Source organism: Myotis lucifugus, unplaced genomic scaffold (genome assembly GCF_000147115.1).
Source record: "Myotis lucifugus unplaced genomic scaffold, Myoluc2.0 scaffold_14, whole genome shotgun sequence".
Lineage (NCBI taxonomy): Eukaryota > Metazoa > Chordata > Mammalia > Chiroptera > Vespertilionidae > Myotis > Myotis lucifugus.
In genome coordinates, this window is record NW_005871062.1 from 3,631,129 (window position 1) to 3,647,768 (window position 16,640).

At 37.0% G+C, this 16,640-nt stretch overlaps 1 protein-coding gene across 1 annotated transcript in view; it reads left to right on the top strand.

The window, feature by feature from the left end:
- The window catches only part of FGF12 (fibroblast growth factor 12), a 244,207-nt gene extending 227,771 nt beyond the window's left edge, over positions 1 to 16,436 (top strand). Inside the window, exon 5 of the mRNA XM_023750476.1 lies at positions 16,220 to 16,436. Within this exon, the coding sequence (XP_023606244.1) occupies positions 16,220 to 16,338 (119 nt within the window). The 3' untranslated portion in view covers positions 16,339 to 16,436. The remainder of the gene's footprint in view (positions 1 to 16,219) is intronic.
- Positions 16,437 to 16,640: the final 204 nt, after the last annotated feature.

Below are 16,640 nucleotides of genomic sequence, written 5' to 3' on the forward strand. Positions count from 1 at the left end.
CGCTTCAGCCTGCCATTGCCTCATAGCTCTGATTTCCTAGCTTTCTCATTGACAGCTTTTGTTTGATTTTTTTGTTTTGATTTTTCTTTAAAAAAATGTATTTTTACTAGAGGCCCGGTGCACAGATTCGTGCACCGGTGGGGACCCTTGGCATGGCCTGCAGGGATGGGGCTGAAACCAGCAGTCCAATGCTGCCTGCTGCGCCTGCCTGCTGCTCCCGCTCATCCCAGCCCCACTTTGCCTGTTGCAGGCTCACACCCAGTCATTCCCAATTGGGAGAGGCTTGCGCTGCCACAGCAGTGCTCACCAGCTATGAGCCCTGCATCTGGCGCCCATAGGTCAGCTGAGCAGCGCTCCCACTGTGGGAGCGCACTGACTACCAGGGCCCAGCTCTTGCATTGAGCATCTGCCCCCTGGTGGTCAGAAAGCATCATAGCGACTGGTTGACGGGTCATTCGGTCACTTAGGCTTGTATAAATGTAGATTGATTTCAGAGAGGAAGGGAGAGGGAAGGAAAGCCAGAAACATCAATGATGAGTGAGAATCATTGATCAGTTGCCTCCTGCATGCCCCACACTGGGATCAAGCCCGCAACCCAGGCATGTGCCCTGACTGGAAATTGAACCCTGACCTCCTGGATCATAGGTTGATGCTCAAGCACTGATCCATGCCAGCCAGACATGTTTTTATTTTTCTTATTTACTGATGCTTTAGGATGATTTTTCTATTTTTCTGGGAAAAAAATAAGGTCCATTTAAAAATCAGATTTACTAGTACTTGGATTTACTTCCAAGGCTCTTTGTCTCTCTAGATTATGGAAAAGAACCTTAGGTATGAAGTATATGGAATACGATGAAAGCTGCTTCCAAATATGAGAACAAGAACTTAATTGGTTTCAGATCAAAGACCTTTTATTCCATAGAAATGTCTTTGTCTTTTGTCTTAGAAAGCAAGGTTCACTCCTTTGAACAATACTACCTAGCAGCTTTAGAAATGCTTACTTTGTACAGTTATTTCACTACACATATCTCAATTATTGCCTATTCTATTTTTTATTCCATTTCTACCAAGTAGATTCTAGTACTCTCCCTATTTTACAAATGTGGAAAATGAAGCCCAGAAACATTAATTTTTCCCAAATCAAGCAGATTGTAACTGGCAGAGCCAGAATTCAAACCTTCTTTTTGAATCTTGCTCCTTAGAAAGAAAAGATGTTTTAGATTTATGGAGACCTTCATGCTCTTATATTGTAACTTACTTGATAAACATGAAATTGGCCCGTACTCTTATGCCTCATCTAGATTTTGATATCATTAATATAACACAAAACATAAAAACAATTACCCAATAATTCTCCATGAAAGTTATGTTTTTATATCATTAAATGATGCTTACTGGTTACCATTATTTATCAGAGTTATGTACACTTATTCGTAGGAGAACTCTTTTCTCCCTGCTAGGAACCCAAAACTACTCTTGCTACCACTATTAGTACTACTATTACTAGTCTTACTACTTCTATATACAATTTATCGATTTACCATTTGCGAGACAACATAAATACATTGTAGATCTGACAACAGCATTATGTTATTTATCCTTATTTTATAGATGAGGAAACTAATATTTAAAGTAATTAACCTGTCCAAGATCTCAGGGCTAGATAAATACAAAACTTGGATTGCAATCTAGGAAGCCTAATGTCAATGCTCATATATCTAACCCCTCTACTGTACTGCCCTTCAGTCTGAAGGAAGCCTATGCATATGCAAATACTCAGAAAAGTTACTGAGAGCAAAGCAGAAATTTTATCCCATGATACAACTTGAATAGTTAGGTAGTCCTAAACCACACAAAATTGAGAGTGTATGCATGTACATGATGATATAAATTCATATTGGTAGATTATCAGATAGGATAGTTACGGGAATGCCATGTTAAAAGTAGGCAAGAACAAATTAGGAATATGTCACTTTTTCTGATGAATTTAACAGGCTTCATTTCCTACTCTGTAAAAGAAGAATTGGGACCAGACGATTTCTAAAGTTCTTTGGCAATGGCATTCTGTGGTAGGCTTTATAAGCACTTTATTGTAAAACCATAGTCCTTCTTGGAACCCAGCATAGAATTTACATATAAAAAGATTCTAAACACATTTCCCTTATTGAATTATTGAATGAATAAAGTACAATTTTATGAGCTATTTCCATAATGGGTGGTTTGTGACTTTTATTGGAGGGGGGTAGAATGAAAGACATTCTAGCCATAACAATTAGCATAGAGATTTTTATATTTTTCCATAGCCATAATCTAAAGCACATAACTACAAGACCCTTGTAGAAAAGAAATGGAAAATGACAGCTTCATAAGAAGTTAGACATATTGCTGTTTAACCAGAAAGGTTGTCAATTCTTTTCAGTTTTGTAAGGAATTTTTATAAACCCATAAACCCACCGCTAATACTGATACCAGTAGAGTCCAGTCCCGTAGACACTAAATGTCCTTTCTTGTGAAGGGAGCCGGCCCTTATGGATGAAAGCCAGGGTAGGTTTGCCTTATTGTTTATTTCAAATAGCTCTGCCTTTTTTTCTGTCTTGCTGGTGATATCATTTTGAATGTCAGGATTCCCAAAATTAAGCGCTGCCAGCTTGAACACCTTTCAGTCCTACACTGATTCCCTGATAATACAGTAATTATCCACAGCCTTTTCTCTGCACAGCTCCACCCGCCATGCTGAGTTTAGAACACAGGAGGTGTTAATGAGGGGTTGCAAGGGCATCTATTCAGATAGATGGGTGGACTCAATATTTAAAACCATTGCTATATGCCTTGCACATAAACCTCCACTTACATGGGTCCCCTCCCCTGGAATTTAAGGCAACAGTGCAGCCTTCACCATTCCCAATGTTGCCCTTTGAGAGCATTGTTCACACCACAGATAAGCAACTCCCCATATTTAAACTGTCTTGGTGGTGACCTCCCCCTTTAGTTTCAGATACAGCAGCCAGATACTCTTTGACAAAGAACAAGACACAGTCTCCTCCTTTTCACCTCCTTCATTACTCAGCTCCTGCATGTGGTTTGGTATTCAGAATCTAGTTCCTTCCCCCTGAAAACAATGTGTGCACTTTCCAAAGATGTAAGCTTCAAGAACTTAATCCTGGAGAGAAGAAAAAAATAGGTTTCCAGAGCCATCTGGAGTGTTCACAGATTCTCAGAACAAATCCCCAGAATGTTCTGATTTACTTACTTATGACCTAGGAATCAACAGGTTTAAAAGCTGTTTAAGTGATTCTCATGGCAACCAGGTTTGAGACTTGGTGTTCTCAACTAAATTTGTTGTTTCTAGGCTCATTTGGGTCAAATCTGGACATAAGCAAATATTAAAATTTATTCAGATTATTGTGACCAATATATTGGATTTAGCCTAATCTACTGTAGTGTAAATTGACACTCTGACACCATGGAATTAAATATAGTAAACAGGTTACATTTTTACATTTCTATTCCAGGTTACATTTTTACATTTCTATTTATCATATGGAGTTAGTAGAGGTAATGGCAATTATTCTTCTAAATTGATTATCAAGAAAGAGTAACCTAATATAAAAGAATTAATCATGGATAAACAGATGCCTAATTGTTCTGATAAAAGTTTTGCAAGTGATTCTCTATGTCATTTTGAGAAAATAATTTACTTTGTTCAACCTCAATAATTTCTGAAGATAGAGGAAAAAGTAAATCCTTCATAGGAATAATATGAAGATTAAACATTATAAGAAAGTTGGATTTCTAAAATCTGTCAGATCATTGAAAAGTGCCTTTTTTATTTTCTCTTGGAAATTGGACATTTTGTTACTGTGTTATGTACTGGAGGAATGCTATGAGGGGTGACATTGACTAAGGGATGAGAAATGATGGAAATTGAATCAAGAGGGAAAACAACAACCCCTTCAAAAACTGTGTAATAAGACACCAAAGAACAGAATAAATAAAAAATCCTAAGGTAAAGCTCCAGTTGAAAGGACACCAATGGCAAATTTATTTTGATATTTTCATTTCAATTAACTGGACAGATAACTAAATGTCTTGTTTTCCAAAATCTTTTCTTTGGACCCAATCATACTAAATGACAAAAACAGAAAGATGGAGCAAAAAGGTACCTCCAATGCCCCTGATTGTTTTAATTACAGAAAAGATAACTGCAACTCCCTCTCCTCCAATCTTTTGAGTTTGGGATCTCTGCTAGCCTGTGACAACTTCTTCCCCCAAAGCATTTAACTCCTTCAGAGCAGCTATTTCCTGCTTTTGAATTTAGTCTTTAATAAAACCCTCTCACCTCTCCCCGATACATCCTTCTCCCACAACTTCTTCACTCTTACACAAATATTGCTCTGACCGCTTTCTAAATGAAGATGTAGCTCTTTTTTTTCCTTTTACAATGTCTCTTAATTCTTTATAATAAATATTTACAGCATACTGGGTAGATTCCTTTGGCAATGCATTGCTTCCAAACCAGCTCTTAAAATTCTCCTCCAATTCCAGAGGGATTCCATGTGACTTCAATTAAGGTGTGAAATTGCTTTATGTTAATTGCCCACCCTTTCATGATCTGCTATTAATACAGTTAAATATCTTTAATGGTACTTTAACTAACAGCCATCTAACCTTTCCACTTCTTGAAAATTACAGGGGCCAAGGAAAATGTCATTAAATTGGTAGTAATAAAAAAAATTAGTCATATTTTATTATTTGTTGATGAAAACTGATACAGGATGGGTGTTCTTTATAGAATGTCATTTATGAGCTTTGTTAGAAACTGGAGTTATTGCCTCCATTTGGAAAACAGAGTTTGTCAGCAGCAACAATTGCCCCACAGTTTTCCAACCCTCCATTACAGAGCAGTATTGCCACTCAACGACTTACACCTAGTTCCCCCCATAACTACCAGAACTCTCAAATTTTAAGTGATTTTCAAGGAGCTAGCAGTAATATAAAACTAATCATTAATAGCAGTTTATTACTTTATATTTGATTTGCATGGCTCATTGTTATTGTCAACATGCTTCCATAACCAGTGTCATTGGATAGTCACTAACACTCTGGGAGTTTGCATGTTAAAATTAGCATCCCAATTGTAAACAGAAGGAACTGAGTTTAAGAGAAGTTAAATAACCCCCCTCTAGGTCCATACTGTAGCTAAAAGGCAAAACTGTGACCAAAGTTATTATCTCCATCAAACTCTGCCCAGCATCCCATGCGCTGCTGGATGAGGATTGGCTGTCGTGTGGTAATATATGGCCAGAAGTGACTTGACGACTTAACATGAGTGATTTCAGTGAAGGTAGTGGGGAGTACGTCTAACTGAAGTGGATTCAAGATATCACAGGAGCCAGCCGGTGTGGCTCAGTGGTTGAGCATGGAACTATGAACTAGGAGGTCATGGTTCCATTCCTGGTCAGGGCACATGCCCAGGTTGTGGGCTTGATCTCCAGTAGGGGGCATGCAGGAGGCAGCTGATCAATGATTCTCTCTCATCACTGATGTTTCTATCTCTTTCCCTCTCCCTTCCTCTCTCTGAAACCAATAAAAAAATATTTTTTTTAAAAAAAGCTATCACAGGAGGTAAACAAAATAAGAAAGTGATATTCACTGACACATTTGAAGAATTCTGTTCTGAAAGGGAAGTAGAGAAATGGGGAACAAGGAGGAGAGAAACATGGCGGTTACATAGTGGAATTGTTGATTTGTTTAATGCTATTGTAAGATATTTATAGACCGATGGGAAATAAAAACTGCTATTATAGGAGAGAGGGTCACTGAGTAGAGGGGATGGGAAGTGCGGGGCTAGGTTCCGATGGGAACAGGCAGCGCCCACACAGGCAGCAAGCGGAAGCCAGGACATGTGTGAGCAGATGTGCGCAGGTTAGTAATTTTTGTGGTGGAAACATGAAAACTTTCTCTTGTCTTTTCTAAGTGTAATACAAAGTAGGGTCGTTTATTGATAAAAAGGAAGAAAGAGAGGGAATGGGAAGGGAGGAAATATGGAAAGGGAGAAGGATAGGGAGAGAAAAGAAGAAGAAAAGCAAGGAACAAAGAAAGAAGGCAGGCCTATTACCTGAGTATGAGGAGTGTTTGAGGTGCTACTGGAAGTCTGAAAGCAAAGAGAAGGTATGGGATAGTCACTTGGGAAGAATGGGAGTGGCAGTTGGCTAGAGAAATGCAGTAGGATTCCAGAGACTGCTGAGAACCCAGGCCCATGAGATTTAGGGTCAAGAGTTTAACATGAGACCAGTCAGAAAAGTTTTATGTTTTTCTCCAGGCACACTAACTATTGGACTATGAGCTTAGAACAGGAACCCTGGAATTAATTACACATTAATTTGAGTGCTGATTCTACCTCGTGTCAGTACATTGCTAAGAACAAACTACCGTTTTTGTTCTTTAGGTTCCTCAGTTGCCAAAGGGACCAATACTTTCTCTATCCTTTTAAGGTCATTTAAAATAACCTAAGTGTATATAAAGTGCAGATATATAGTAAGCGCTCAAATAATATTAGCTATGACTATGAGGGCAGCAGGTACCTGGCCCCTGGTTTATTATAGTTGCCTGATTAATAAATAACAGCAACCCCTGAATTTAACTTTTTTTTCAAACTTTTAAGAAAGGCATTATTTTAGCTTAAGTTTTCCAGGAGACATTTTTGATAACTGAAATAAAATTGATTGTGGAATATTAAAAGTTGCAAACAGGGAATATGAACTATTATAATGGCAAGGAATGCCTGCATATTCTGATAACTGCGCTTGCAACAGAGGAACCAGTGAAAGGATATAAAAAGAAAAATATTAAATGGAAAGCTTGCCTTGGAAACACCCATACCTAATCTTACAAAGATAGGGTGGATTTTATTGTTAACAAGACTTCAAAGCCCAACAATATATATTTGGGATTTTTTCTTTCCTAATGGCACAGTCTTGCATTTAAAATAAAGCAAAAATAGAGCAAACAGCATGTATTGTTACAAAATTCATAGTTTATGGTCTTGTTAGGGCCAAGTGCAGCATTTTATTTGTGATACCAGGACTGCAGGGATTGCTACAGACATGCGGCCCGTGCATCTCAGGCAGTTGTGAAAATGACAACCTTTGTTGTCAAGTCACAAGGTGACTGGTGTCCACCATACAGACGTGTTCTGCTCATGTTAACGGGTTGAACTGGGGTTTTTGCTATGTGTTAAAGTAGTGATGGTGAACCTTTTGAGCTCGGCGTGTCAGCATTTTGAAAAACCCTAACTTAACTCTGGTGCCGTGTCACATATAGAAATTTTTTGATATTTGCAACCACAGTAAAACAAAGATTTATATTTTTGATATTTATTTTATATACTTAAATGCCATTTAACAAAGAAAAATCAACCAAAAAAATGAGTTCGCGTGTCACCTCTGAAACGCGTGTCATAGGTTCGCCATCACTGTGAAAGTAATACATGATGTGGACTGTTGTTAGAAACCTGCACTTGCCTTGTGTCTGCAAATGAGCAAGAATACTCTCTCATCAAATCTCTCTACCTCATTTTTACTCCAAAATCTGAGGTGAACCCTTTGGCTTCAATGTACTATGGATCAAGAAAAGTCAAAAGAGGAATAAAAGGAAATATCTAGAAAAGGAAGAGTGGGGAGATGGAGGGAAGAGGAGTAAGAGGATGGGAAAGAAGAGGAAGAAATTGAAACATATACCAGAATAGAAAATATATATATATAGGAAGAAAACTTATTTGAAGAAAGGGTATTAAAACCCAAACAGAAATACTTCCCTTTTCAGGACATTATCTCCTTTACCCCTTATCTAAAACTATTATGATACCACATATGCAAGAGGAACAGTGATATTTATCTCAAAAATATCCTGTGGGGTAAAAAACAAAGTATTTTTTCTACATTAAAGAGAAAAGAGGGCAAGAAATGGGATCAAAGACAACCCTGAAGGGCCAGATGAAAGAATGGTAACACTGTTCATCATCCAGGTGTTGCATCATCAGGACAGTGACTAATCTCCAAATTCGTTGGAGAATAGTGTAAAATGAAATCAGAGAGAAACCCATTTAGAAAGTAATTCCATACCCAGTGCTAGCGTTAAATCATGCCCATTGAAAATAAAATCTGTATCAAAAACTAGCCTACAAGGTTCTGAATGAGACAGGATTAGACAGTAACATCCAAAGTTGCCCAAACCAGAGGATTTGTTTCCAGCTGTTGTAGCTGGTGGCATTGAATCTGAGTTTCTGTTAACAGGATTGGGAGCTGGGAGGACAAGAAAGATATGGAGTTGGATTATTTTGTTTTCTTGTTTTTTCACTTAATTTCAAGTCTGGAAAATATTCCTCATCAAATGAAATTAGAATATCAGACTTCGATCTCACAGCTGTAGTGGATCAGAATGCATAAAGCAGATGGAATCAGAACATATTCAAGAACAAAGTATTTAAAAAAAAACAAAAAAAACCTAGAGATTCCTAAAGATATATATATATATATATATATATATATATATATATATATATATTCCTTATGAAATAATAGTTTGATAGAAAGTGATAGGAAAGACCTCTCTTTAAACTTCACTGTACTATGAACTACTAGGGTTCTTTGCAATTAATAATAAGATCCTGATTATTAGGAAGAGAAAAACTTACTCTTGCATGGGATAGGAATGCTTTGAGGAGCTGGATTTCAGAGAGATATAGACTTATAGAGCTATTGATGATCAGAACCTAGACAGTTTCCTAGACATGCTTCTTAAGGTTTCCCAGAAATGCTTGGTATTAGTACATGATTGAAAATTAATTCCATAACTTCAAATTCTAACTGGTAGCTGTTTAAAATTGGGATTAGTGTTTACTGTACAGTAAAGTATGTTATTTTCACATGTGGGATTGGTAACTCTTGATTTATCATTTGTTGTTTAGTTTTCTTAAGTGCTTAAAATAAGCTCCCTACAAAACAAAAGGATAACTCTTCCCAACATGTCAATTAGCTTGACTGAGCGAACCCCACTTTCAATTGCAGTCAAAACTATAGTACTTGGAGTATATTAAATATTATCTATATTAGATAAACAGCTTTTCTCATACGTAATGGTACCTCAGCCAGGTTTGTTCCTAAAACATAAGATTGCGTTCACAGGGCATCAGAACAACTCAGGACATTTTCAAATGCTTCCAACCTTTTCCTATGGAATCCATGCAGTCAGATTCAGTTTGACAGATTCTTCTTGACTAATCTGACTGGCTGTATTCATGTCGTGCAAACATAGTTAGATATTTTTCTAGATAAAGAGATTGACTAAATAGATTTCCCCCTATGCACTCATATACTTGATGGACATATTATTAACTCTGCATTTACTATCAAATTGAAGCTGATATATATCATAATCACAGTTTCAATGGTCTAGCCAGGCATTCAGAATGTCTGACACAAATTAGCCCTGTCAATCCTACCTCTCACCACTTCTCTATTTTACCCCATTCTGCAGCCAGTTAATGTTTTTCTTATACAACCAGCATTTCATCTCTTCATCCTTATTTATTAGATCATTCATCTCTAAACCCTCTGCATCTTTTAGGATAAATTAGATAGCTTTCTTATTTACTCCTTTCCATTTAACGCTCTGCTATGGCCCTTCCTACCCTGTGTTTGTGCGCTCCCTCTCAGCTTTGAGCTCCTTGAGGGCAGAAGTCAAAAGGTCATTTCTTGCAGATGACACAGAATCAGGCAGATTGCCTGGTACAAAGTAAATATTCACCTTTTCATAGAATAAATGAACAAATTAAAGCTTGAACAAATTGATCTTTGGATATTAGTTAGCAAAGAGTAATTTAAATTTGAGAAGAGAAAAAATGAAATGTCAGTAATAGAATTAAAGTGCTGTAAGATTAGTTAAGCTGAGTTAAAAGGGTTAGTAAATGTTTTGTGAACCAGTTAATCCTATCAAAGACATCTAAGATGCCTTTAACCAAAATAAATGCTTAGGTTGTAACAAAGAATAAAAAGTATTTATCTGAACAAGGGATTGCAATCCAGAAGCACAGATTCAGGTAAATTTGCTCTAGAGAGGACAAAGAAAGTCAGGGTTTCTAAAAGCAAAAACCACAAGTGCAGCTGTCATTTAGGGCCTCCATGCAAATGAAGGATGTGGCTAGTTAACAGGGATTGGTTAGGTCCAATATGTAAATGAAGGATGCAAAAACTTCAAGTGCTGTTCCCATTTAGGCCCTTGATGTATATGGATGATGCTGGCTGGTGAAAGGATTGGTTCTTTTCAAAGTGAAGAATGTAGGTGATCTGGTTGCCATGGTAAGGAGGAAGTAAAATCCATAATGCAGTTTAATGGTTAGCCAAATGGTTCAAACATTCATAAATAGGACCTGCATAATGCAAAATCCTTTATAGTCTCCTGCCTTCACTTTAGTTCCCTCTACATAAATGGCTCTATCTTGGCACTTTCCATTCACAAAACTCTGCTTCTTCAAAGTCTTCATATGGAGGTCAGGTCCAATAAGGTCAGGAAGTTTTCTCAACCAACCTCCACACCATATAGTGATTTATAGCTTTAGTTCTCATCATAACACTTCTCTTCCAGAGAAGAGCAAATTCTTCTAAGATAGCACTGCCTAATAGAAATATTATGAGCTATATTAATTATTTAAAATATTCTAGTAATCACATTTAAAAAACAAAAAAGTGATATAAATTTTAATAATAAATTCAACCCAGTATATCCAAAATATGATCATTTCAATCTATAATCAGTACTAGAGGCCCAGTGCACAAAATCGTGCACTGGGGGAGGGGACCTTCAGCCCGGCCTGCACCCTTTCATAGTCCGGGACCCTCAGGGGATGTCCAACTGCCATCTTATGTGGGGATTGGGCCTAAGCCGGCAGGCGGACATCCCTCTCGCAGTCCAGGAGCCCTTGCTCCTTACCGCCCTCCTGCTTGCTGCTTCTTACTGCTCGCCTCGCTGCTCCTTAGTGTTGCCGCAGAGGCGGGAGAGGTTCCTACCACCACCGCTGTGCTCGCCAGCTATGAGCCCGGCTTCTGGCTGAGCAATGCTCCCCCTGTGGGAGCGCACTGACCACCCGGGGGCAGCTTCTGCATTGAGCATCTGCCCCCCAGTGGTCAGTGCTCATCATAGCGACCAGTCATTCTGGTTGTTCTGCCCTAACAGTCACTTATGCTTTTATTATATAGATATGCCATTATTATTGAGATATTTTTGCATGTGTGTGGTCTTTCAAATATAGTGATTATATTTACAGCACATTTGAATTAGGATTAGCCATATTTTAAGTACTCAACGACCACATATGGCTAAATGGCTGCTGTATTAGGCAGGGCACTCTTAGGATTTTCTCATCAGCTTCTGCTATCTTCTCCCCAGTGCTATACCCCTTCAATTATATCTCAACTCTCTTTCATAGTACAGTCTTAAGACTAATATTTTTTACTATTTTGGAATTATTGGCTTTTCCCAGACAAATAGGACATCCCTGGCTTTAATAGTCACTTCTTTGTTTACAGCTTACACTCAGATCATTGTTTTTAAACTGTGTGTGATTTTTTAAATTATATGTAATTATTAATTGTGTCATATAAAATGTACACAACACAAAATTTACCATTTTAAGTGTACATTTAAGTGCCATTAAGCACATTTACATTGCTCTACAGCTATTGCTACCATCCATCTCTAAAACTTTTTCATATTTCCAAACTGAAACTCTATACCCATTAAGTATTAACTTCTCATTCTCCCTTCTTCCAGCTCCTGGCCACCATCATTCTACTTTCTGTTTCTATGAATTTAAGTACTGTAGGTATCTCACTTAAATAGAATTATAAATTATTTGTCATTTTGTGTCTAGTTTATTTCACTTAGTGTAATGTCCTCAAGGTTCATCCATGCTTGTGTCAGAATTGCCTTTAAGGCTGTACAGTATTTCACTGTATGTATACATCACATTTTGTTTATTCATTCATCCATTGATGGATGCTTTGTCTGATCCCATTTTTTGGCTATTGTAAGTAATACTGCTATGAACATGGGTATGCAAATATCTGTTCATGTCTCTACTTTTCATTTGTTTTTGGTACATATCCAGAGGTACAATTTTTGAATCATATGGTAATTCTAATTCTATGTTTAATTTTTTGAATAATCACCATATTGTTTCCCACAATGGCTGAGCATTTTATATTCCTACCAGCAATGTACAAAGTCAAGTTTCTTCACATATTTGCCAACACTTATTTTCTGGGTTTTTTTGTTTGTTTTTAGTTTTTATAATAGCCATCCTGCGCTTGTTTTTATTAGCATTTTTGAATGACATTAGTAATAGTAGAGGTAACACCAAGTTGGATATTGATTGATATATGGGTATACTAATATTGTATGATATGAAACAGTCATTTGTACATTTATTTGATGAATGGCCTTTATGTTTGTATTAAGTTCTCTCAATTAGGCTTTTTAAATCCTACATTCTTATTGTCTTTGTCACTACTCATCATTTGAATTCAGGGAAGTTGCTTAATTTCTTTGATATTTACAAAAACAGGAATAAAAGTTTCTCATGGGCTTATTATAATTATCAAATGAGTTAATCAATTTAAAATGGCTTTAAAAAACCTTTAAATAATAGATATATTAAAGGGATTAAAGTTGTCTTTAAGAGATTATCATTGTGGTTTTTGAGAACATCATAGTGATTGTGGTTTACATTTTGGATTTAAAGTGTACTTTATAGAACAGGCCTGGGGATATATGTGTTTTTACAGCCAAATAGGTGACAGAGTACTGAAAAACTGCTTCCTGACATCATGTGAATAACTTTCCAACTAAATCACTTCATTACTTCTTCCAAGTTTCCCTATGCACTAATCAGTTATAAATACATGGCTATATTTAGCACATATAAATATATGCTTTAATTTTAGAGATTTTGACACTATTTATAAGAGAAATATAGGTAAGAAACTTTAAGATTCCAGTAGAATCTTCCATAAGGATCTTCTGTTTTTTGTAAAAGAAAGACAAAAAATGTAATTACCACTTGCACCATCTTAAAATTACAGGATCAATTCTTTCTGAGTTAGTTTTCTCTGTACACTTTGCTACTTAGGTTAGGCCAAATGCAATTAGTCCTTTAGGGATATTTGAGGACCCACTCAGTGCAGTAATTGAAATGTTTTAAAATCCCATTTAAAAATACATATGTATAATCATATGATTTTTATCCTTTATTTTGTTAATGTGGTGTACCACATTGATCAACTTACATATTTACATATTTTACATATCCTTATACCCTGAATAAGCCACACTTGATCATGTTATATTATCTTTTTAATGTATTATATTCTATTTGCTAGTATTTTTTTTAGGACTTTTGCATCTCTATCCTCAAAGATATTGGTCTGTAATTTTATTATTTCGTGTGGTCCTTGCCAGGTTTTAGTATCAGGATAATGTTGGCCTCAATAGATGCAGAAAAAGTATTTGACAAGGTATAATATCCATTTATAATTAAAATTCTCAATAAAATGGACACAGAAGTAAATTGCCTCAATATAATAAACACCATATATGACAAACCCTCAGCTAATATCATACTCAATGGTGAAAAACTGAACCTCTAAGATCGGGAACAAGACAAAGGGGCCTGCTCTAACCACTATTATTCAAGAGAGTTCAGGAAGCCCTAACCAGAGCAGTCCAGACAGGAGAAAGAAAGGACATTCAAATTAAGAATGAAGAAGTAAAATTCTCTCTCTTTTTTTTTTTTAGATGACATGATTCTTAATATAGGAAAAACCCTAAAGACTCCATCAAAATAAAATTATTAGACAAATACAGTAATGTTGTAGAGTATAAAATCAATATATAAAAACTTATGTTCCTATATACTAACAATGACATTTTAGAAAAATAAATGAAAAAAATTCCACTTGCAGGTGCAACAAAAATAATAAAATACCTAGGAATAAACTTAATAAAGCATGTGAAGGACCTACACACTGAAATCAATACATTTCTGAAAGAAATTGAAGAAGACACAAAGAAATGGAAAGATAATCCGTGTTCATGAATTGGAAGAATCAACATAGTTAAAATGACCATATTACCTAAAGCAATATACAGACACTAGTGCCCTGGTGCATATTGAAAGGAAATTAATTAGAAGGTGGCCAGCGGGGCGGGACTGGGCGAGATGATGGAACATGCCCTAGAGTCAACCTCTTGCAGTCCCTCCTCAGCCAGCCACACCTGGGGTGGCGCCAGGACTCAAAGGGTATCTGCAGAGTGAGCAGGGATCCCTCCAGCATGTGGGGTCCCTTGGCCTGGCCTGTGGAAATAGGGCTGAAACTGACTCTCCAACATCCCCGAGGGGTCCCGGATTGTGAGAGGGCAGTTCTCGGGTTACGCACCCCGGAATCGGGCTCCCTCCTCTCTGGTTCCGGGTGTGTCACCTGAGAATCACCACTGCCAAGTCACCACAGCTCGGCAGCTCCTGAGTTGAGTGTCTGCTCCCTAGTGGTCAGTGTGCATCAGAGCTACCAGTTGGAGCGTCTGCCCCTGGTGGTCATTACATGTCATAACTACCAGTCGGATGGTCAGACTGTCACTTAGCCTTTTATATAAATAGATAGTGCAAAAGAAACAAAAAGGCAACTGACTGAATGGGAGATGATAGGTGTAAACAACAGATCCAAAAAGGGGTTAGTATCCAAAATATATAAATAACTCATAAAACTCAATATCAAACAAAGAGTCCAATTAAAAAATGGGCAGAGGATCTAAAAAGACACCTCTCCCAAAAAGACATACAAACAGCCAACAGATACATGAACAGCTATTAGGGAAACCCAAATCAAAACTACAATGAGATACACCAGTCGTATCCACTGCCCTTCCACTTCAAACCTGTTAGAATGGCTATTATCAACAACACAAGTAACAACAATAAAAATGCTATTTTTCAGATTGAAAATGTGCCTAAATTCACAGAGACAGAAAGTGGCTGAATAATCTGTGGCCCCAGGCAGTGTGGCTCCCAAATTGGTCCTCTTATCCACACACAACATCTATTCAATCACAGCCACACTCTCTCAAATGCCAAGGCAAAGCCCAAGTGAAGAAGTATATTTGATTAGAAATACCATTCAGATTAGCTAAGCATTGTAGTGATGGTTCAATAAGTGGAGGTACTTAGCTGTTGTTTCTAAGTCAAGGATGAAAATAACTCCAGATATTTAAGTGAAATATTCCATATGCTCTTCTACAGTCACATATCTATCTCACAGCAATATAATGAATCTTATTAAATGTGTTCAATATACTGATCATATTTTATGAGAATAAGTATGACTTATAAAACACTGTTCTTTCTGTGTAATAATCTAGCAACAGCCATGATAATTTACAGATGAATGAGATTCAGAGCCAGTCAGAGCAATGGAGGAGAAAATGAACCGTTTATATAGATGTGAACTGAAATCACATGGTTGCATAGTCACTTTTCCTATTGCTGAATAGCTAAGAAGCCATGGATTGTATTCATTACCTTTGGTGAAGGAAATCTGGAGTACTTGGAAAAATTGGGGGGATTATTTTTTCTTTTCCTTTTTTTCTGACTTCTCTCCCATTATCATTTCTTACGTAGGATACTCTGAAAAAGGACAATAACTATTTCAATTTACCACAACAGTGTCCTATATTTACAGTGGGGTCAGATTAGAAGCATGTATTAAGGATTTTTTCCTACCCAAACTAAATTGCAGACTGAGGACTAAGAAACAAAATATAGTTTTCTATTCTTTAAATGTTATACCCTTAATGTCTTCTCTAACTCTAGATGAAAATCCTGTAGTGTAGGTTAGTAGGGACTGAAGTAAGGACTGAAGCCTTATCTATAAGGGAACAGGAACCACTCATATATGTGCGGTTCAAGAAGACTTAAGAGGTTGTACTCATAGAATTGGAAGAGGATCACGTGTACTCATTAAATGTATTACCCAGTTAAAACTTGTTTTTACAGTGGGAAGAAGAGCTCGTGATGAGAATTGTGAATAACAAACTATAATTTGAGATGTTTATAGAGGCCAAATTGGTGCCTACAATTATAACAAGTAATTATTGCCATTTTGCTTTCCAGTGTGTATGTACAGAGAGCCATCGCTACATGAAATTGGAGAAAAACAAGGGCGTTCGAGGAAAAGTTCTGGAACACCAACCATGAATGGAGGCAAAGTTGTGAATCAAGATTCAACATAGCTGAGAACTCTTCCCTTTGTCCCTCTCTCATCCCTTCCCTTTCCCCTTCTCCTTTACCCATTTTCTTCCAATAAATCCACCCAAGGAGAGAAAAATAAAATGGCAACACAGGACCTAGTGGCTTCCAAAATCTTCCTTTGTGTAGGACAGGAAAATTGAACCCAAGCTTTCCTGTTGCAGCGTGGTAGAAAATGCACATGCACAAAGATTAGCACACATACAAGCTAGGGGAAAATAAATAAAGACTCCACAAACATTAAAGTAAATTGTGCATTTATTACTAGAGGGCTAATTGTAATGGA